This window comes from Borostomias antarcticus (assembly GCF_949987555.1).
Source record: "Borostomias antarcticus genome assembly, chromosome: 34".
Lineage (NCBI taxonomy): Eukaryota > Metazoa > Chordata > Actinopteri > Stomiiformes > Stomiidae > Borostomias > Borostomias antarcticus.
The window spans coordinates 4,637,452-4,656,550 of NC_140267.1; the positions used below are offsets into that span (position 1 = coordinate 4,637,452).

The 19,099-nt window shown below is 46.6% G+C and overlaps 3 protein-coding genes across 3 annotated transcripts in view; 2 read left to right on the plus strand and 1 right to left on the minus strand.

The window, feature by feature from the left end:
- Window positions 1-313: 313 nt before the first annotated feature.
- On the plus strand, window positions 314-3,530 carry LOC311327816 (very long chain fatty acid elongase 6-like; the record flags this gene model as incomplete). The annotated part of the gene is made up of 4 exons (XM_084460920.1): window positions 314-387; window positions 910-1,041; window positions 2,403-2,554; window positions 3,100-3,530. 4 exons carry the CDS (start codon window positions 314-316, stop codon window positions 3,528-3,530), a joined length of 789 nt encoding a protein of 262 aa, XP_084317046.1.
- A 1,665-nt stretch (window positions 3,531-5,195) lies between these two features.
- aifm2 (AIF family member 2) lies at window positions 5,196-11,887 on the minus strand. Its single transcript, XM_084460859.1, has 9 exons — window positions 11,767-11,887; window positions 11,218-11,416; window positions 10,600-10,715; window positions 9,443-9,562; window positions 9,252-9,344; window positions 8,267-8,375; window positions 7,442-7,594; window positions 6,534-6,734; window positions 5,196-5,705 (listed from the first exon to the last, which is right to left on the minus strand). The coding sequence occupies exons 2-9, from the start codon at window positions 11,387-11,389 to the stop codon at window positions 5,551-5,553; spliced, it is 1,119 nt and encodes a 372-aa protein (XP_084316985.1). The 5' UTR covers window positions 11,390-11,416; window positions 11,767-11,887; the 3' UTR covers window positions 5,196-5,550.
- Window positions 11,888-17,049: 5,162 nt separating this feature from the next.
- Window positions 17,050-19,099, plus strand: part of ninl (ninein-like) — a gene marked incomplete at both ends in the record, with an annotated part of 29,092 nt that continues 27,042 nt past the window's right edge. The window contains 2 exons of the mRNA XM_084460921.1: window positions 17,050-17,232; window positions 18,373-18,469. Coding sequence (XP_084317047.1) covers window positions 17,050-17,232; window positions 18,373-18,469 — 280 coding nt within the window. The remainder of the gene's footprint in view (window positions 17,233-18,372; window positions 18,470-19,099) is intronic.

The window sequence follows — 19,099 nt, forward strand, 5'->3', positions numbered from 1 at the left end:
GACCAGTCTAGCAGGAGAGACACACGCTGCCAGAGACTGATCAAACCAGACCAGCTGGAGAGAGACACGCTGCTAGAGAGACCAGACCAGACTAGCAGGAGAGAGACACGCTCAGAGAGACCAGATCAGATCAGACCCCCCGCTGGGAGAGAGGACCACGCTGGAACCAATACTTACTTCTAAAGTAGACCAGCGGTTGTTTTCTGCAGTGGGTTTGCTCTAGCAACACGGACATCTATCTGTAGTATTTCTAAGTTAAACAGGACATCTCCTCTAAACCAAAAACCCTAGAAAAATGAATTTGAGTGATGAAATGATTCTTTCTGAATATGGATTTGAGCGACACTTCGATGAGAGACTCGCAATCAGATGGATGCAAGAGAACTGGTGAGAAAAACCCGTCTATCACCTTCACCTTAAAAGTTAAAAGGTTTATGCTTTTCTGTGTCTTTTCCAGGTATTGCACCTGACCATAGTCTTCCTAATGAGCCTTTTGTTCCATGCGGTAACCTACTTTTCTGTGAATGAGTTTCACTTCGGGCGTTATCGAATGAATTGTGCAGCGAACAATTATTGTCGGCCCACTTTAGGCTACAGGCAAACATGAAAACTGGGTTCTTCTCCGGACAAAAGTTAAACTTCTTTAGTTGGTGAACTCATGCAAAAATAGACTGTCAGTCACGGAAATAGGCTTTTCAGCGAAATCTGTAAGACTGATAGTAGCATGTTGTCCACTTTAAAGGTTAAAGATGTCCCTTTTAATTTGCAATCTTTCCATCATACTATTGTCTACCTCATCCTCAGATTGAGTTATCTAAACCCCTCTTCTGCAACTCTTTACCAGTTTTCTTCAGAGTAGGTAGGGTTATCCGAATAAAACTGATATTGTGTATATTTGTGTGTCCCCAGGAGCAAGTCGTTTGTCTTCTGCGGTCTGTATGCAGCGCTGGTCTTCGGGGGCCAACATTTTATGAAGGAGAGGCCGAAACTGAACCTGCGTTGGCCCCTGGTGCTGTGGTCACTCAGTCTGGCCATCTTCAGGTGAGTTGAGGGCAGAGAAGGGAAACTTGCCTCTGCCATTTTGTTTTAGGTACCTACTACCTACCTAAAGCTCGTACTAACTACCTAAAGCTCCTAGGGTCAGGATTAGTTACTAACTACTGTTAAATCGTGGTGAAAACCCACTATTTTATAGCACAGCAGGTCATTCCTCATCACTGTGGATTAATTTATAGGCCTACCAAGATGAACAAGCAAAACAATTTACTAAAAGCTACAATCAATGTAATGTACAGTATGTGTGTGATGGATGGTATGTTTCCATGTGGGGAGGAGCCACGCCTATCTCTAATCCTAATCCAGGCTTCATCCAGACCAGCCTTCCCTATCCCACAAACCAGCCTACTCTGACCTGACATGGCCTCGCTACAATCCCAGATAAACTGGACTGGGCCATCACTTTAATCCAATGTTTTCTCTCTCTCACACACACACACACACACCTCCCTTATTTTTGTCACTAAGAAATCTGGCCTTCCAGATGAGTTTGTCTCTTTAGTCAACACTGAAGCAGAGCTACTGTGAAAATCACTAACGTAACATTTTTATTTCATTATTTGAATTTGATCATTTTATATTCTAGTATCAAACCTCAATTGCTACTGTCTGAGGTGCAATTGCGCCTTGTGTTGATTGATCCTTTAATTACTAGCACGACTAGGTTTTCCGTTGTTTCGGGTGTGGCTCTACATGTCACCTGGCCACTGAGGATAACGTCTGATTGTGGAGGGCCCAGAGCTCTCTGTCACTAGCCAACTGGGTGCCAGAATGCTCTTCCCCAAAGGCATTGGGTCATACTGTTTGTCTGCTATAGCCGTTGCTGCTAGTAAGCGTTTGTTGTCGGTTGGATCGGCTTTAGTAACTCACAGGACAAACAGAAAGTTTACATCTGCATGTTCATTTTCAGCACTGAATCGTTTTTCATTCAAAATAATGTGACCGTGTTGTACCGTCATGAAAACTGACGTGTTAAATCTGCTTGGCTTAGGGTGGCCTACCTGGCAGGTCTTTAAAAGATATTCAGAGAATGTCTACTGTGCTTTTGGTGTCTGCTAGGTATCAGATTTCATTCTGGACTGGAGGTTGTCAGTGTCTCCAAACAAAACTATTCCCAGAGTGAGACAATGGCTGCTTTCAGACTTTGAAGACAGAAAATTGTTCATTGAGCGCCTAAAAGGATACCTTTCTCTTGTCACTATCAGAATCAATCAAACCGCTCACTTTTGTGCAAAGATAACTTAATAGTTATCTTAGTTGAATTACAAGTAGAACATTTGTCTTGTTCCTTGCTCATGACATCGTAGTATTTTAATTCAAATGTGTCCTCTTTCTACGGTGTGCAGTATCATCGGAGCTGTTCGCACAGGATGTTATATGAAGCATATCCTGTCCACCAGTGGCTTCCGACAGTCGGTGTGTGACCAGAGCTTCTACTACGGACCGGTCAGCAAGTTCTGGGCCTGCGCCTTTGTGCTGAGTAAAGCCCCTGAGCTAGGTAAGACTGGCCATCTGCGTCTGACAAGTACTTCAGCCGTAAAATGGTAAATGGACTGCACTTATATAGCGCTTTTCCACCTTAGCGGCACTCAAAGCGCTTTACAATGGCCTCTCATTCACCCATTCACACACACATTCACACACCAATGGCGGTAGCTGCCATGCAAGGTGCTAACCTGCTCATTGGGAGCAATTTGGGGTTAGGTGCTCTTGCTCAAGGACACTTCGACATGTGGACAGTCGGAGCTGGGATTCGAACCACTGACCCTTCGATCATTGAACGACCCGCTCTACCAACTGAGCGGGTTGGTGTGTGAATGTGTGTGTGAATGGGTGAATGAGAGGCCATTGTAAAGCGCTTTGAGTGCCGCTAAGGTGGAAAAGCGCTATATAAGTGCAGTCCATTTACCGGTGACTGAAGTCTGGTGGGTCTCGGTACTTCCATTGTTTCTTCCTGCTTCTGTTGAAATCCCCCTGAAGGGACCACTGTAGCATGTAGTTCAGTACCTAACTAACACTGTCCTGTCCTCCTGTCCCTCCCAGGGGACACGGCGTTCATCGTGCTGCGCAAGCAGCGCCTCATCTTCCTCCACTGGTACCACCACATCACGGTGCTGCTGTACTCCTGGTACTCCTACAAGGACATGGTGGCGGGCGGCGGCTGGTTCATGACGATGAACTACGGCGTCCACGCCCTCATGTACTCGTACTACGCGGCGCGGGCGGCCAGCCTGCGCGTGCCCCGCCCCTGCGCCGTGGTCATCACCACCGTGCAGATCGCCCAGATGGCCATGGGGCTGGCGGTGAGCGGCCTGGTGTACCGCTGGATGCAGGAGGGCGACTGCTACTCGCGCGTGGACAACATCGCCTGGGCGTCGCTCATGTACCTCAGCTACCTGCTGCTCTTCTCCTCTTTCTTCTACCAGACCTACCTCCGGCGCAGCAGTGGGGCCAAGGCCGCCAAGACTGACTAGGCTCCGCTTGTCCGGTGACCCCCTTCTCACTCCCTGTACCCTCCAGACGGACTAGGTTCTGCATGTCTGCTGACCCCCTTCTCACTCCCTGTACCCTCCTAGCCTCCATCCAGCCTGGGCTTGTTTTTGGGCTTGTTTTGGGCTTGTTTTGGGCTTCAAGGCGTTAAGTTCCACTCTGTCCCTCGGTTCAGCAAGATGTTGCATCAATTCTTCTTTTAACCTGAACTGTCATCAGTCACACACCCAGCTGCATTCCTGGGGCTGTGACACCTTCCTCCCCCCCCCCATCATCCCAGGTCAGGTGTGAGGTTTACAGAATGCCCCCCCCCCCCCTCGGTGAGTTTCTGTGCAGACTGGTGCGACTGGATTCCATTGCTCCCCTGAATGTTCAATGCGGGGTGGATGACCGTGCGCCACGCCTACTTCCTTTGCGTGGGAACCTTCTGGTCCTCTCAAAGTCGAGCTAAAGTACTCTCTCTGGAATAACAGTGATTAGTCACTGATTTGATCATAAATCATAGGTGTGGTTATTCTAAAAATTATCTCAAAGCTGAGCTTGTTGTATGGTGCTGTACCTGTTGGGTGTGGTTCCTCTTATGTAAATGTTATTTATTTACTTTATTTATTTGATCATATGATGGCAACTAGAATTGTGCCGGAGACGTCAAACTTTACCCTATCTCACTCCACAAGCTCGGTGTTAGTGATTATTTTTTTGTTTTCCACCAGATATTATGATTAATTCACACACTGGTTGCGAAATGCAACCACGTTTCTTGCCGTTGTGCCTGGGAAGAGGTTCTGGTTTGGCTGTGTGGTCGCAGGGTGACCATCTGCTGGAGGTTAGATGAGCAGCTCTGGGCTAAAATACAGAGTACACTGCTGTGTAGACATCAGGTAGCGTGTCCACCCTCATACAGAAATATTTGTTTTAATAGAATTGTTTTATAAAGGTAATGTTTTGAGCCTTGTTTTAAGATGCTTGACAATTGATTTGGTACCTGTGTTTTATCGTCCAGATGGCAGTCAGAGCAGAGCAGGTTCTGAGATGGTCATATTGCTGTTTTAGCACGCCATCTGCTGGCTAGAACTATTATTGCGTGTCCCAACATGAGCGTTGTGGAGTATGACTAACATGTCTTGTAGATATTTCATTACTTATGATGGGAAATTGGAGAAAGATGTCTTGTTTATGAAGTTACGATTTGCCACTTAGACTACTGCAGATTGACAGTCTTACTAACTGATCCCTTTTTATTTTTCATCAAAGATGTGCAGGGGAAAAGATGTTCTTGTATTAAAATGTGCCAATGCAGATGTACCTTAAGTCGCTGAAAGACTCATGACTGTGAAGGTTCTCTTACCCAGCTGGACCGGAGCCGGTGAATTTAATGTTAACTGAAATAATAAAATGTTTTAACTGAAATAATAAAATGTTTTATTTGTAATCTGTCGTGTCTTTTCTCTGTAGCAGCTGCAGGGGTAATGTAGAGTTATTCTTTTTTAATGTGAACTTTAAGGCCAGGCATCTGATACAATGCAAAATCAAAAAAAGCTGAAAAAGTTTATTTACATGAATAGGGAGGACTCGCAGCATACAATGGTACACAATCATTTCACAAATAAATGCACCTTCTCTTCAGATAGATGAGGGGTGGTCAGGGAAGAAGGTGGTCAGTGAGGCCTTCTGGGTGTTTGATCCACAGGAGATGGAGGGTTTAGGTCCATGTTCCTCCAGTGCTGCAGGTCTGTGAGGTAGGTTCAGTTCTGTGTGTGACGGGTTCAGGTGTGTGTGTGTGAGACAGGTTCAGGTTGTGTGTGTGTGTGAGGCAGGTTCAGGTCTGTGTGTGTGTGTGTAAGGCAGGTTCAGGTTGTGTGTGTGTGAGGCAGGTTCAGATTGTGTGTGTGTGTGAGGCAGGTTCAGGTCTGTGTGTGTGTGTAAGGCAGGTTCATGTGTGTGTGTGTGTGTGAGGCAGGTTCAGATTGTGTGTGTGTGAGGCAGGTTCAGGTGTGTGACAGGTTATAGAGGAGCTTTCTGACCCATCTCTCTCCAGCTCTTCCAGAGCAGCAGGTTCTTGCTCTTCCCCTGGGTGACGAGCCAGCGAGGCAGCGGCCACCCGCTGACCTGGCCCACCCCGTCGTCCCGGCCCAGGGCCAGCAGCATGGTCACACAGCCTGGGGACGGACAAACGAGGCTGGAGGGACCACTGGTGCCAAGGATGTTAAATGTTAAACCATCTTATGGATCAACAGAACATCCGGGAAGCAGTCATGCACTGTATTAGTATTGGTTGAGGAATTGAATCTGGAGGCGAAGGCTGATGGTTAATATTCAAGATTCAAGATCCATTTTATAAGCCATGTATATGGTTCACACATGCTAGATCTGTTTATTAGCCATGTATATGGTTCTCACATGCTAGGAATGTGACTAGGGTTAAGGCATACGCTGTTGCAGACGACATAGGACAGGGTGCAGGACAAGACATGACAGTGCAAATGAAGTACAAAACTAGCTAACTAACTCTAATGCTAAAGCTAACATTAGTGTTAGAATTCGTGTTAGCTAGCTAGCATTATCATTAGGATTAGCGTTAGCTAGCTAGCGTTAGCGTTCAAAAGTGCCTTTTGTGATGTCATGGTGACCTTGACCTTTGAATACCAAAATCGAATCCAATTAATCTAATTAAGTCCAACTGGAGATTTGGCCAAATATGTAGGCTACAAATTCTGTCACGCAGTGTGTTCAGTGTGTGTGCAGAGTGTAGAGAGATGGATGAGCAATGTTTTAAATATACAATGCGTGCAGTGTCAGTGTGAGTGCCGTTGTGATATGTGGTACAGACAGAAGTCATGTGCAAGTATTATATAATATAATAATATAGTAATATTATGAGTAAGTACTGGGTTTTAGACATCAAGGTGAAAGCCATGAGTCAAAGCTAAAATGGCTGTGGTGTGAGGGCAGGTCAGAGGTCAGAGGTGAGTGTGATGTTCGCTCACCTGGGCGATAGGAGGTCAAGGCCTTGCCGGCCAGACTGTTGGCGATGTTGCTAACGGCGACCCCGGCGTGGAGCCCGGCGTGGTACGCCAACCTGGGCTCGCCGACCTCGGCGCAGTCCCCGATGGCGTACACGTTGTCATGGCCCTCCACCTGGAGGTGCCCGTTCACCCTCAGCGCCCCGTTCCCCGCCTGGCACCGTTCTGAACGGCATGATAACATCACATATCTGTCTGAACAGCATGATAACATCACATATCTGTATGAACAGCATGATAACATCACATATCTGTATGAACAGCAGTCAGTCACATGATAACATCACATATCTGTCTGAACAGCAGTCAGTCACATGATCACATCACATATCTGTCAGTCACATGATAACATCACATATCTGTCTGAACAGCAGTCAGTCCCATGATAACATCACATATCTGTCTGAACAGCAGTCAGTCACATGATAACATCACATATCTGTCTGAACAGCAGTCAGTCACATGATAACATCACATATCTGTCTGAACAGCAGTCAGTCACATGATAACATCACACTAGTCATCAGTAATTGGCCATTTATCCATTGTAGGCAACTGAAACTGGGGGCGGGGTTCTATTCTGAGCTGTATTTCTATTGGCTGGCGGCTCGGATGAGTATTTCATGTTCAAATTAGCCAAAACATAAATTAATTAAAAATCCGGCCCTGTCATGGTGTGTCTGGGACCCCTGGGACATTACGTGCACATTGTCCTATTAAATAAACTTAAACTAAACTTGTAAATGAGACCCTGGGTTTCAATGAGATGTTTTACCTGTATAAATAAAGGTCATCTTTATTGATACATGTCTATCTATATTCAGTAAAATGGATTGGCTGAGGAGAGTGGGACAGGTTGCCGCACAACATACTCAGAGCCGAGCTGTAGGCTGAGGAGTTGACCTTTGCCCCTGTGCAGCAGATGACCAGGTCAGCTTTGACCTCTGTTCCCTGGACTGTGGTGATCACCATGTCCTTCCTGGTCACGTTGACCTCCAGACCGGCCAGGTTGGACACCCTCTGCCCTGGGGACGCAAGTACAGAAGAGAAATACAGCAGACAAGGATGGATAAGAAAGAGAATAAGAAAGGTTTTAATTAATACGACTGAATAGCAGACTGATAGTGATCTCTAATCCGACGGCAGGGGTGTTTATCATTAGAAAAGGTAGAGTTTTTCTAGACTTAAGGTTAATAAATCACCTGGTGCAGACGGATTCACCTCTGAATGGTATACGGCATTTAAAGAGCAACTCACACCTGGTCTACTTAAAACATTTAATTGGGTAATGGAGAATGGTGAATTACCGCCTTCCTGGAGAGAAGCTATCATCTCCGTAATCCCGAAGGAGGGGATTTATGTGCATCATATAGACCCATTTCGGTCCTTAATGTTGACAATAAATTGTATACTTCTATAATGGCAAGGAAGATGGAAAATTTGCTCCCAAGGCTCATATCTCGTGATCAAACCGGCTTTATAAAGGAAAGGCAAACACAAGATAGTATACGTAGAACTCTCCATATGAGTCACATACATAGACATAAAATTGAATCAATCATATTGGGTTTAGATGCTGAGAAAGCATTTGATTCTGCGAGTTGGACTTCATTCTGATCAGCTTCGTCTCTCGGACCTTCATAGTCAGAGGCTCTGGTTCTCATCTGGTTCTCATCTGGTTCTCAACTGGTTCTCACCTAGCAGAAGCTCCACGCCTTTCTCCAGGAGCACCTGCTTGGCTTGCTGTCTGACGCTGGGCAGCAGGGTGGGGTCACCCAGGCCCACGCCAGAATGGATCAGAATCACCTAGAAATAAAGAGAGGGGAGGTCACATGAGAAGGGTTTTCAGAGGTTCAGAACAGAACCCATCTGGGTATTATAGAACTGAGACATGCGGTACGCTATCATGGTCCACTGGAACATTCCCTGCCTTCATTGTGTGACACAGTAAGACGAACAGACTCTGTATTCCACACGCAGGTATCCAGACCAGCAGGGGGCGCTGTGTGATTTAGATGCTGTGATAACAGTCTTACCAACCCAGGATCTGACTGTGTGTGTGTGTGTGTGTGTGTGTGGTTATTTACCTTCCTGTGTGTGTGTGTGTGTGTGTGTGGTTATTTACCTTCCTGTGTGTGTGTGTGGTTATTTACCTTCTTGTGTGTGTGTGTGTGTGGTTATTTACCTTCTTGTGTGTGTGTGTGGTTATTTACCTTCTTGTGTGTGTGTGTGTGTGTGTGTGTGTGTGGTTATTTACCTTCTTGTGTGTGTGTGTGTGTGTGTGTGTGTGTGTGTGTGTGTGTGTGTGTGTGTATGTGGTTATTTACCTTCCCGTGTGTGTGTGTGTGTGTGTGTGTGTGTGGTTATTTACCTTTGTGTGTGTGTGTTTATTTACCTTCTTGTGTGTGTGTGTGTGTGTGTGGTTTATTTACCTCCCTGTGTGTATGTGTGTGGTTATTTACCTTCTTGTGTGTGTGTGTGTGTATGTGTGTGGTTATTTACCTTCATGTGTGTGTGTGGTTATTTACCTTTGTGTGTGTGTGTTTGTGTTTGTGTGTGTCTGCGGTTATTTACCTTTGTGTGTGTGTGTGTGTGTGGTTATTTACCTTTGCTTGTGTGTGTGTTTGGTTATTTACATTTGTGTGTGTGTGTGTGTGTGTGTGTGTGTGTGTGGTTATTTACCTTCTTGTCTGGGTATTCCGTTTTGATCTCAGCAGCCATCTCCACGCCAGTGGACCCGCCCCCGACCACGAGAACGGCGCCCGCCACCTGGATCTTATCAACACGGAGCCAAAACACGTTGCCTTCTGCCAACACAAAGCTGGAGCTCCCTAGATTCACACATCCAGCAGAAGACTAATATAACAGCCTACCTCCTCCACAAGGTCCTCGTACTTTTGAATGGCCGTCTGGTAGGGGACCGCAGCGTTATACCACCCTGGGAAGGGCCCGTCGGAGCCCGTGCAGAGTATCAGGTGAGAGTAATACACTTCCTGTGACATAATCACACCGTCAAATTAACGCTTTGCTCAGGAATCAGGCGTTAAATAGAACAATGGTGCTATAGGCCTTAGCTATTTTAAACTACTTACATAAAGTCATGGAAATGGGGTAAAATATAATGAGAAAGTTATAGAATTCATAGGTAAATATGTGTGTGAACCCTGCGTGACCCTGCCTTTGTATCTGGTTCAATAAATGCTGTCTTTTCCCTTTATTTCCTTCCCAGAATGCACCAAAATATTTTGTTTACATGTTAAAATCACACAAAAAATCTTCTGGGGGGGGGCAGACATGCCTACGATTTTTTTCACCAGCCGCCACTGGGTCTGATATGCTTCAGTGTAATCTTTCTGTGTGGACTACATACCTCCCCTCCATCCAATACACCTGGACTACATACCTCCCCTCCATCCAATACACCTGGACTACATACCTCCCCTCCATCCAATACACCTGGACTACATACCTCCCCTCCATCCAATACACCTGGACTACATACCTCCCCTCCATCCAATACACCTGGACTACATACCTCCCCTCCATCCAATACACCTGGACTACCTACCTCCCCTCCATCCAATACACCTGGACTACATACCTCCCCTCCATCCAATACACCTGGACTACATACCTCCCCTCCATCCAATACACCTGGACTACATACCTCCCCTCCATCCAATACACCTGGACTACATACCTCCCCTCCATCCAATACACCTGGACTACATACCTCCCCTCCATCCAATACACCTGGACTACATACCTCCCCTCCATCCAATACACCTGGACTACATACCTCCCCTCCATCCAATACACCTGGACTACATACCTCCCCTCCATCCAATACACCTGGACTACATACCTCCCCTCCATCCAATACACCTGGACTACATACCTCCCCTCCATCCAATACACCTGGACTACATACCTCCCCTCCATCCAATACACCTGGACTACATACCTCCCCTCCATCCAATACACCTGGACTACATACCTCCCCTCCATCCAATACACCTGGACTACATACCTCCCCTCCATCCAATACGACCGCCTGAGACACTGGGTCCACCTGCACCACACGACCCTGAAGAAAATGCTCTCCAAACGTCTCGAAATACGGGATGAAAGTCTGCTGGGCAAAGCCTGTAAGAAACCGAGTGAAACGTGGTGAAACTCACTCCTCAAAGGAGCGCTGCCAGTTCCTCCAAGAGTCGTCCCTACTGGCGCAACTGTGCGTCCGCCTCCCACGCAAGCAACCGGGTTCTTACCCACCCTGGACATGCTCAAACGTACGGGTTACATAACGAATTTGAACAGTATGTGCCAAAGGTTCAACTCTACAGGAAATGATTAATGTGCGTGCTACACAAGTGATTGCCACAGCTATATTATCACTGATTACTAGGCTGTTATGATTACTAATGTGCCAAAGGTTCAACTCTACAGGAAATGATTCATGCCCACCTCCCTTGTTCTCTGTAAAGCGCATTGTGTTGCCTCTGGGTATGAAATGCGCTATACAAATAAAGCTTTAATTGATTGATTGATTGATGTGCGTGCTACACAAGTGATTGCCACAGCCATATTATCTCTGATTACTAGGCTATGTTATGATGACTAAATAAAGGCCTTTTCTGATTCCTACCACTCTGTACAGAAGCTCTGAGTGCGGCCACGTTGTGGTGAAAGGCATCCCTCAGGTCGATGAGGGTGAAGGGGATCCCTCTGGACTTCAGCCCCTGGGCGGCTGCGATCCCCCCAAAGCCTCCTCCGACCACTACCACATGAACACCGTCCACAGACATCTGGATCCCCATGGCTCGGAAGAATCAAGTGTACTTGATCTGAAGCAAATATGTTGCATGCCAACTTTTACATTGTTTGTTTGTTTGTTTATTAGGATCTCTTTTAGCCACCGGCTAGTCTTCCAAGAGTCCTCAACTAAAACATACAGTACAATACATACAATGTATACAATAATGCAGAAAATACTACAATTAGTAGAAAATACTACAATTCATAAATAGAATTCAAGAATAAATAAGAATACATTAAACATAGCCTAAGGATGGTATCGCGATAGTTCGTGGATTTAAACTCCCGAGTCAACTAGTCACACAACAACATCACGACGCCTTTTATTGTAGGCTACTAGTTATGCTACAGCCGATTTCAGAAGAATAAAAACACTCACCGACAGCCAACAGACCTATATAGAATATATATTAATATATTAATTATAGGCTATAACTCCACACTTGGTTTTAGCACCGGCAGAGCTGAGGCGGAACTAACAAAAGTGGAGAAAATGCTGGATTTCTTTAAACCAATCACAACAGAGTGGTGGGTCTGACGTCAATTTGTAGGCTGGAAAGTTAGCATTGGCGCCATTGTGGGTTGTAGTCCAAAATCCCTATGGGGAAAAACGAATGGGATTATAGCGAAAGATGGGTTTCAAATGTAGTCCTAGACCTGCCATGTTGGGGACCAACACTGGTGTTTCAAATGAATGAATTAGTTCAACTGCATAGGACCAATAAGATAAATTGGACCAGTGAAGCTAAGGAGAAGACTTGTGATTGGACCACGCTGACTGGGATGAGCATCAGTTGGGATGAGTTGGTATCAGTTGGGATGAGTAGGCATCAGTTGGGATGAGTAGGCATCAGTTGGGCTGAGTAGGCATCAGTTGGGCTGAGTAGGCATCAGTTGGGCTGAGTAGGCATCAGTTGGGATGAGTAGGCATCAGTTGGGCTGAGTATGCATCAGTTGGGATGAGTAGGCATCAGTTGGGATGAGTAGGCATCAGTTGGGATGAGTAGGCATCAGTTGGGATGAGTAGGCATCAGTTGGGCTGAGTAGGCATCAGTCGGGATGAGTAGGCATCAGCTGGGCTGAGTATGCATCAGTTGGGATGAGTAGGCATCAGTTGGGATGAGTATGCATCAGTTGGGATGAGTAGGCATCAGTCGGGATGAGTAGGCATCAGTCGGGATGAGTAGGCATCAGTCGGGATGAGTAGGCATCAGTCGGGATGAGTAGGCATCAGTTGGGATGAGTAGGCATCAGTTGGGATGAGTAGGCATCAGTTGGGATAAGTAGGCATCAGTTGGGATGAGTAGGCATCAGTTGGGATGAGTAGGCATCAGTCGGGATGAGTATGCGTCAGTTGGGCTGAGTATGCATCAGTTGGGCTGAGTATGCATCAGTTGGGCTGAGTAGGCATCAGTTGGGATGAGTAGGCATCAGTTGGGATGAGTAGGCATCAGTTGGGATGAGTAGGCATCAGTTGGGCTGAGTAGGCATCAGTTGGGATGAGTAGGCATCAGTTGGGATGAGTAGGCAGACATTGTGACATCTTTCGCCAGTTATTGCGAAGATGTATGTGTACCAACACCAGGGCGGTGTTTCACAAAGCTGGCTAACTGAGTAAGCCTGACTTTTGCAATGAGTAAAACCTGGAAACTCTTCAAATCTGGAACATGGACTGAGGTAAAAAATAGCTTTCCGGGTTTTACTTTGTGTAGAAGTCAGGCTTACTTTGTTAGCCTGCTTTGTGAAACACCCCCCAGGGTTAGCTACAACGACAAAGCCTGGTTCACAGCTAAATTCAGACAGTTAAGGTTGGCTAAGGAGAACGCATGCAGGAGTGGGGACAAGGCCTTGTTTAAAGATGCTAAGTACAGGTTTAGCAAGGCGGTGAAAGACGCTAAACGACTGTACTCTGAAAAACGACTCGGCCTCAGACAGATAGCCAACTACAAACCCAAAGCCTATAATGACTGGCCAACGACCGGAATGAGTTCTACTGTTGATTTGAAAGACAATGGGACACTCCTGACACCTCCCCCCGTGACTCCATCCACCAGCCCCCCTCCCCCGCCTCTGCAGGGGCCTGGGCCTCTCCACTACTGCCCACCTGAGTCCCCCTCCTCCCCTACCACAACAAAGCTTCCACCATCCAGAGGGATAATGTAGTCTGTCCAGGAGACAGAACCGCCGCCAAGCGCCCGGACCAGACATGTTTCTCCCTCCATGCTGAAGTACTGTGCTGATCAGCTGTCTCTGGTGTGACCTGACGTCTTCAACACCTCACTAGAGACATCCAGCCTGCTTCAAGACCTCCATCGTCCCCGTCCCCCCAAAAAAACAAGGATTGCAGGGTCTCAATGACTACAGACCTGCTGCCCTGACCTCTGTAGTAATGAAAACTTTTCAGCGCCTTGTCCCACCTCCAAAACCATCACAGATCCACTCCTGGACCCCCTGCAGTTCGCCTGCAGAGCCAACAGGACTGGGCTGAGTTTCCCAGAGGCATCGTAGCGCTACGTTCATCGTAAGCTATGGCGTTCATCATAGGGCTACGATGAACGTAGCGCTACGATGCCTCTGGGAAACTCAGCCCTGTCTTCCGCAGGCATCCATGCCAGGATCCTGTTTGTGGACAGCTCTGCCTTCAACAGCTCTCCCAGCTGCGAGTGTCCAACTCCATCTGCAGGTGGATCAGGACTTCCTGTCTGACAGGAAGCAGTACGTAAAGCTGGGAAAACATGTCTCTGACTCCAGGACCATGAGCACAGGCTCCCCCCCTCTACTCTTCTCCCTGTACACGAACAGCTGCGTCTGTCAAGCTCTTCGCGGACGACACCACCTTCATTTCTGAGGGAGACAAGTCCGCCTATGCGAGATCGACCAACTGCTCTCCTGATGCGGCCAAAAACAACCTGGAGCTCAACGCTCTGAAGACAGTGGAGATGGTTGTGGACTGGGTTGTGGAAAAATTGTGGCTGACCCCTCCCATCCCAGACACAAACTCTTTGGGGACCACTCCCCTCCAAAAGAAGGCTACGATCCATCAGGACCAAAACCTCTAGGCACAACCGTTTCTTTCCAACTGCAGCTGGTCTCATCAACAAGGCCCAGCATGCCTCAATGACACTGCATTGTTTTGTATATAGAATTGTATTGAATTGTCACAGGATTTTGCACTTTCCTGTTTTGTCCTTGAACTTTACTTATTGTTATGGACCAACAGACAGCAAATTTCTAGTATGAAAACTAACATTCTTGGACAGTAAAAGGTTCGTGACGGCGTTTGGTTTTCATCATCCCCCCCCCAAAAATGCTTCATGCAATTCGTGACATAACGTTAAAATAACATTAGATTTGAGGTCAGTCAGGCCTATTGTTTGCTGTGTGGTGATAGTGGATGGATGTCCCGCGGCGTGATTTTTTTTTACCAACAAACTTCTGGCATAACCACGCCCCCGCGAGTTTTCATTGGGTTAGGGTTAGGGTTAGGGATAGGGTTAGGGATAGGGTTAGGGTTAGGGGTTAGGGTTAGGGATAGGGATAGGGTTAGGGATAGGGATAGGGTTAGGGATAGGGATAGGGTTAGGGATAGGGTTAGGGTTAGGGTTAGGGTTAGGGGTTAGGGTTAGGGTTAGGGTTAGGGATAGGGGTTAGGGTTAGGGATAGGGATAGGGTTAGGGAGAGGGAGAGGGTTAGGGTTAGGGTTAGGGATAGGGATAGGGTTAGGGTTAGGGTTAGGGGTTAGGGTTGTCCAATGAAAACTCGCGGGGGCGTGGTTATGGCAGAAGTTGGTTGGGGGAAAAAATGACGCCCATTTCATCCTGCTACTTTCGGCGCGCTTGTGAGCCGTGTCGAAACAACGGGAGCTGCTGCTCCTCCCACACCGAGCAGTCTCCGGTCAGTCTCCTGTTATTCTCCGGTGTCTCGGCTCGGCAGCACACAGGAACGGACTACTGAGTTATATGGGTTGTTTTGGAGACAGAAGGACCCATGACTCGTCCATCATGAGGACATATCCGACAAACTCTCCTCTGGACGGTTAGAAACTCTTAAAAAAGGTATCAGGTTATTTCATTCGTCATCGCTGTTGTAATTTGTTGGTTTCGAGTCTACAATGCAATATGATAGTCGAGAGTGTACTTTAACCAATAAATAGGATTGCTATTTAACTAAAGTTGTATTTTTCCTCCATGTTTTGTTGCGACTGGCAGCCGTTCCCATGGTGAGCAGCTCTTCCAGACAGACAGACAGAGAGAGAGACAGACAGAGAGACAGACAGAGAGACAGACAGACAGAGAGACAGACAGAGAGACAGACAGACAGACAGACAGACAGAGAGACAGACAGACAGACAGAGAGACAGACAGACAGACGGACAGACGGACGGACGGACGGACAGACAGACAGACAGACAGACAGACAGACAGACAGACAGACAGACAGACAGATAGACAGACAGACAGAACAGAACTAACATGTTTTAATCAAACAGACTATTAAATTACAGTTTAACATGATATTTTAATTTTGCAGGCAGCATGCCTTTCTTGTTCTTAGCAAAGGCATTTACAAAGACGTAAATCCAATTGTGATTATTTGTAATTCTTGCCATCTTGCCATTTAGTATCATTGACACGTTTTTACAAACCTTTTCACAACCACTAGCCTGGTATAATATACAACATTTTGATGCAAGGATAGTTGCAATTCACAAACGAAACCTCAGTTTCTGGGTTATGACAACAATCTGTAGCCTACAAAAAGTCATGTAGGGCTATCATCATTGCAACAGGTGATTATCAATGGCAGACATATCCTAAAACCTTGTTGGTGAAATATATTGAAATCTAGGCCAATTTGTTCCTGGGTTTCAAAGTGGAAAGAGTAATTTCACTGTACAGAACCGTACTGGCTTACATAGCTAAGCTGTGGAATTTGGGGCAAAAAAAACAGAATCGTTTACTGGCGGACATTGCAACCACTAGGACAGATGTTTATGGCCTGTGGTCAATCCAGTCCAAGGGACTGATTCCTAAGGCTTAAAGCGACAGCCACTTTATATTTTACGTACTTTAGACGTCCCATCTAACCCTTGTTCATACTATGTAAAACAAATAATTTCATCTTAATTCTATTTAATTTAACTAGTTTGAGACTGAGGAGTAGGAATAGCCAGTTGGAATTTATTTTATTACTCTTGCACTTTGACCTTAGCACTAGATCCTTGTTTAGAAAGGAGATGCGTGTCCCAGCGCAGCGGGGGTCTCTCTAAGTGTGTCCCAGGGCAGCGGGGGTCTCTCTAAGCGTGTCCCAGGGCAGCGGGGGTCTCTAAGCGTGTCCCAGGGCAGCGGGGGTCTCTCTAAGCGTGTCCCAGGGCAGCGGGGGTCTCTAAGCGGTTCCCAGGGCAGCGGGGGTCTCTAAGTGTGTCCCAGGGCAGCGGGGGTCTCTCTAAGCGCTGGTTGTGTGGGTCTCTCTAAGCGCTGGTTGTGTGGGTCTCTCTAAGCGCTGGTTGTGTGGGTCTCTCTAAGCGCTGGTTGTGTGGGTCTCTCTAAGCGCTGGTTGTGTGGGTCTCTCTAAGTGCTGGTTGTGTGTCGAGCAGCAGGAGGGCGCTGCAGCATGCTGCGTGACGATGGACGACGAGGAGCAGAACCACTGCTGTGTGACGATGGACGACGAGGAGCAGAACCGCTACGTGGCCCAGCTGAGGGAGGAGTTCGACAGCTGTGACACCACGGGCACCGGCTACCTGGACAAGGACGAGCTGACCGTCCTCTGCCACAAGCTGCACCTGGACGCCCACCTCCCCCTGCTGCTGGACTCCCTGCTGGGGCCGCACCCTTACGCCCGGGTACGAACACCCCAGACAGCCCTCTCTGCACTGGGGGATTCCCACTGACACTGCTGGGTCAATCTGCTACACAAATGACCAGATAGAGTGAATAATGAATCAGAATTATACATTGCTTCTTTGATGTAGTAATCGTGTACTAGCTGTGTAGTAGTATAGTAAGTGTGTACTAGGTGTGTAGTCGTATAGTAAGCGTGTACTAGATGTGTAGTAGTATAGTAAGCGTGTACTAGGTGTGTAGTAGTATAGTAAGCGTGTACTAGGTGTGTAGTAGTATAGTAAGCATGTACTAGGTGTGTAGTAGTATAGTAAGCATGTACTAGGTGTGTAGTAGTATAGTAAGCATGTACTAGGTGTGTAGTAGTATAGTAAGCGTGTACTAGGTGTGTAGTAGTATAGTAAGCATGTACCAGGTGTGTAGTAGTATAGTAAGCGTGTACTAGGTGTGTAGTAGTATAGTAAGTGTGTACTAGGTGTGTAGTAGCATAGTAAGCGTGTACTAGGTGTGTAGTAGTATAGTAAGCATGTACTAGGTGTGTAGTAGTATAGTAAGCGTGTACTAGGTGTGTAGTAGTATAGTAAGCATGTACCAGGTGTGTAGTAGTATAGTAAGCGTGTACTAGGTGTGTAGTAGTATAGTAAGCATGTACCAGGTGTGTAGTAGTATAGTAAGCATGTACCAGGTGTGTAGTAGTATAGTAAGCGTGTACTAGGTGTGTAGTAGTATAGTAAGTGTGTACTAGGTGTGTAGTAGTATAGTAAGCATGTACTAGGTGTGTAGTAGTATAGTAAGCATGTACTAGGTGTGTAGTAGTATAGTAAGCGTGTACTAGGTGTGTAGTAGTATAGTAAGCATGTACTAGGTGTGTAGTAGTACACTACTTTTTAAAAACTCTAGTTTTTAAAAGGTCTTATGAATTCCCAGCAACCAGATCGGAAAGCGCATAGTGAAAACCATGACGTCATAGGATGATGGTTCCTATATTCATAGTAGTGGCGTCTCAGGATTATTGTTGTTATTTACAGTAATGGTGTATTGTTGGTGTCTCAGGAGCATTGTTGTTATTTACAGTAGTGGTGTATTGTTGGTGTTTCAGGAGGTTTGTTGACTTTGTTTGTTGTCTTTTTTGTTGTTTGCAGGTGAACTTTCAGGAATTCAAAGAGGGTTTTGTGGCAGTGCTGTCTCGCTCCCTGGACTACAGCACCTCTGAGGAGGAGAGCAGCTACCTACAGCCAGGTAAAACTCTACCTACAGCCAGGTAAAACCCTACCTACAGCCAGGTAAAACCCTACCTACAGCCAGGTAAAACCCTCCCTACAACCAGGTAAAACCCTCCCTACAACCAGGTAAAACCCTACTTACAACCATGTAAAATCCTACCTACAGCCAGGTAAAACCCTACCTACAGCCAGGTAAAACCCTACCTACAACCAGGTAAAACCCTACCTACAACCAGGTAAAACCCTCCCTACAGCCAGGTAAAGCCCTACCTACAGCCAGGTAAAACCCTACCTACAGCCAGGTAAAACCCTACCTACAACCAGGTAAAACCCTACCTACAACCAGGTTAAACCCTACCTACAGCCAGGTAAAACCCTCCCTACAGCCAGGTAAAACCCTACCTACAGCCAGGTAAAACCCTTCCTACAACCAGGTAAAACCCTACCTACAGCCAGGTAAAACCCTTCCTACAACCAGGTAAAACCCTACCTACAACCAGGTAAAACCCTACCTACAACCAGGTAAAACCCTCCCTACAACCAGGTAAAACCCTACCTACAACCAGGTAAAACCCTACCTACAACCAGGTAAAACCCTACCTACAACCAGGTAAAACCCTACCTACAACCAGGTAAAACCCTACCT

Coding starts and splice junctions, on each gene's coding strand:
- aifm2 (XM_084460859.1), bottom strand. CDS start 11,389: ATGGGGATCCAGATGTCTGTGGACGGTGTTCATGTGGTAGTGGTCGGA. Junction 10,716..11,217: donor CAGAGCTTCTGTACAGAGTG/GTAGGAATCAGA, acceptor GGTTTCTTACAG/GCTTTGCCCAGCAGACTTTC. Junction 9,345..9,442: donor ACGAGGACCTTGTGGAGGAG/GTAGGCTGTTAT, acceptor CGTGTTGATAAG/ATCCAGGTGGCGGGCGCCGT.